The sequence below is a fragment of the Phaethon aethereus genome, assembly GCF_964289735.1.
Source record: "Phaethon aethereus genome assembly, chromosome: 3".
Classification (NCBI taxonomy): Eukaryota; Metazoa; Chordata; class Aves; order Phaethontiformes; family Phaethontidae; genus Phaethon; species Phaethon aethereus.
This window is the reverse complement of record NC_138576.1, coordinates 88,119,067-88,122,692: the sequence shown is the minus strand read 5'-3', so window position 1 is coordinate 88,122,692 and position 3,626 is coordinate 88,119,067. Positions and strand designations below refer to the sequence as shown.

The 3,626-nt window shown below is 45.4% G+C and overlaps 1 protein-coding gene across 1 annotated transcript; it reads left to right on the top strand.

Annotated features, from left to right (window-relative positions):
• Positions 1-375: 375 nt before the first annotated feature.
• Positions 376-2,026, top strand: MAP1LC3C (microtubule associated protein 1 light chain 3 gamma; the record flags this gene model as incomplete). The annotated part of the gene is made up of 4 exons (XM_081997125.1): positions 376-433; positions 513-568; positions 712-818; positions 1,816-2,026. 4 exons carry the CDS (start codon positions 376-378, stop codon positions 2,024-2,026), a joined length of 432 nt encoding a protein of 143 aa, XP_081853251.1.
• Between the last annotated feature and the right edge of the window lie 1,600 nt (positions 2,027-3,626).

Here is a 3,626-nt window from a genome sequence, read left to right as displayed (position 1 = left end):
ATATTGTCTCGCGTGCAAATATCTCGCAGTTTGGATGACTGACGTCAAAGAAAGCAGAGCACAGAAAGGGTGCAGCTAGGACAGGCGAGAGAGGCAGGCTCACCAGCAGCGCGTTTCACGTCTCCTTTGCGCCCCGTTGGCGGTGGCGCGGGGAGAGGAAAACGTGCGAGGGGAGACAAGACCGCCCGTCCGCCGCCCTTCGCCACCAGCGGCGCGGCGCGGCGCGGGGCGGGCGCTGCCCGCAGCGCCGGGCGCGGCGGGGCGGGGCGGGGCCCGCACCGCCCCCATAAGAGGGGCGGGGCGGGGCTTGGGTGGCAGCAGCGGCAGCGCCGGCGGCAGCAGCATCCCCAGCACCGGGAGCACCGCGAAGGGAGGATGCAGGCGATGCCCGGGGCGCAGGCGGCCAGGCCGTTCAAACTGAGGAAGAGTTTCGGTAAGGGCGGCGGCGGCGGGGGCGCTGCGCGGCGGTGGGGCTGCGAGCACGCGTAACGCTTCTACTCTCTCCCGCGCAGCCACCCGGCTGGAAGAAGTAGCAGGAATCCGGGCGAAGTTCCCCACAAAAATCCCGGTAAATCTCTGTTTTGTTATCGGAGGTCATTGCTGCTATTCAAAAAGAAATATTGGGAGCCTCTCACTAAAGCGGGGGGGAGAGAGGGGGCGAAGGGACATGAATGTTTTAGGTTTTGCTAAGTGTGACTCGTATTAAAACAGGTAATTGTTGAGAGGTACCATAAAGAGAAATACCTTCCTCTCCTGGACAAAACGAAGTTTCTTGTTCCCGAGGAGCTGACCATGACGCAGTTCATAACCATCATCAGGTAGGTAGTGAGCACCTGCGGGTCTGTGCTGTGGCTTGCTGCTGCTCTCTGAGCTGGGATCTTCCAGTGCTGTGCTGCAACGTCTTGCTTTCTTCAGTGGGGAGGAGGATGAAGGTATTAGTAACGGCTTCCCTTTCTTTCAAGTGTTTAAAGAAAATCAACAGATGTTTTCCCAGGTGCATTGGGGGAAAAACTGTGGTCTATGCTTTTTGGATTCATAAAGTCATCTCTCTTTCCTCCTAACTGTAGTGAGTAAAGGTTATATCAGACTCCTGTTCTGCTTTTGTCTTGCTTGATGAACTTGGTACTGGGGCTCTGTGGTTCGTTCTGCTTATAGCTGCTCTCTTACTGCACCTTGCTGAATTTGCTCAAGTTCAAAGCAACTCTTAGGTATGAGTGGCATGGAATGTGCTTTTAAATTCTTCTTTATAAAACACCACAGGGAAGAAGTCTCCCAAAGTATTTAGTGATGTCCTCTGACAAAGTAGGAAAGCTATGTGCTTTCCAGCACACTTTTTAAAGTATGGAAAAGATCTGTCTAGATGTTGACCTTCTGTAAAAGATGCTTTTGGCTCTTGGACAACTTAGGTCCTGATCCTCATATGTAATGTCTCTGAGAAGGACTCTTCTTTTGAAGGTAGGCTTTAAAATAAGTGTAACAGACCTTGCTAGAATCCTTTACTACAGCTGTACTGCAGAAGCTTTTGGTTTCTACTCAGCACTTCTCTCTGGTAACTGGGAACTCCAAAGCCCAGGCTCAGTAGCACTCATGGTCTAACAATGTAAGCCTTTCCTCAGCAATGTAAGCCTCTCAGCTTCCAAGCGTACGGTTAACTTCCTGCTGATGAAGACGTTAAACCACATAATGACTTCACACAGCATTTCTTCTACATAGTTCATGCAACTGCTCTGCTTAATGTATTTCATAGACTAGAGTTGAAACCTTCTTAAAGTCGCTAATGCTTAATCCTCTATTTCTCCTCCCTTCTTCAATTAGAAGCAGGATGGCTCTAACTGCTACACAAGCTTTCTACCTGCTGGTGAACAACAAAAGCCTAGCCAGTATGTCCTTGACAATGGCAGAAGTGTACAGGGACTACAAAGATGAAGATGGCTTTGTGTATATGACATATGCTTCCCAGGAGATGTTTGGATGCTTTTTACCTGCTGCTCAAGGGAAAACTATGGAATGCCTTCAAAAAACATAAGGTTGAGTCCATGCGCTGCAGTGAAGCAGTTTGCTATGAACCATGCCAGTGACGTGAACCTCGGAGATGCTCCTTCTGATATGAGCTCTTGAGCTCTGTAGCAGGGAGTTATGACCCAAAAGCTGGCAGGACCAGCTTAAGGCAGAAATGGTGTAACACACTTCCTAGATAATAATTTGGATATATATTTTTATATTTGAAGACACTATGGGATTTTTTTGGAACTGCACCTCCACTCTTCTTCAATATCAATCTTTGTTATGTAACTAATTTTTAAGGTGTCCTTAAAGCCTAAGCCTAACAGTAAAATAAAGAAGCTTTTAAGTATTGAGTTTAATGTTAGTTTTAATCTGAGAAAAGACTGTAAGAGTCTGTCTAGGAGAGGGTCCTGGAATAATTCTGGGAATTTGAGCTAATGCCTCTTAAATGAAGCATTGCCTGCACAGCCACTCTGAATTTTTGAATGGTGTAACAAAGCTTAAGTCAGGTCACATGGGAGCAAAACCATACCTATAAATGGTTCATTAAACTAGAGGTCTGAGCTGCAAGATGAAGCAGACTGTACTAGTGCCAGAGCTGGGTTCAAATGCAGTGTTAACACCTGGATAAACTACTGTCAGCTGTTACAGAAAACACTGTGAGTACCTGTGATATAGATGATTACTTGTTTAAACAAGCAAAACTGATTGCTAGTCAGCACAACCTAAGTGTGGATAGCATGACTTGAACTGTAGTTTAATCAAGTGTTCAAGAATCTGTTATTATCACTGAATTCTGCTAGTCTAGTCTCTGTAGATAGACAGTCATATTCATCCCCTACAGGCACCTGCTTGTCCGTTCCCCTGAAGGACTTTACTGAGGCTTCTTTCAAGGATGGATATTGCTATGTGATATACCTTGTGATTAAGAGATATACCAATGTCTCTAGAAAATGTCAAAACTGTTTGGTAGTGAGATGCTGATTCATCTAACACACCAATGGTTTGGTTCCCAAACATGTATTAAAGGAACACTTGACATGAGGCTTAGTCTGAAGTATAGCTCAAGCTAGCTTTCCTGGACTTCTCATATGTGAGGAATGTATTGGAAAGTTGTAAATGTTCTGATCACATATAATCAACTTAAAACACCAGATCATTTCAAAGTCTGTTACAGTGTGCAGTTAATTAATCAACCTCTGGCAGCCTCAGCTTAGGACAGTCAAATTGTTACAATATGATGCAATTCTTCTGTTCAGTACCAAACTGATTTGCAGAATGATTAATGTAGGAATTACTAGACTGCAAAGAAAGAAGTGTTGACAGTATTTAAATTATGCATAAGGAAGGAATGTGTGTGTAAGCTTTTTGTGGTGGTTCTCTTGCATTAATAATTGCTTGAACTTAAAGCTCTGAGCAGACCTGGGTTCAAGACTAAACCAGTGGGTTTAGAGGGGTACCTGCCTTATTGAAGGTGGTGTTTGCCAACTCATGTTTCATGAGCTGAGGAACAAAGAAATCATTGACCTGACCAACTCAGTGGAAAGGCTAAGGCTGTGTCAGTATAGGTTATGAAAACATGCGGGCTTTGGGATCCCAGAGTCTGTTGCTTGGATAGATTT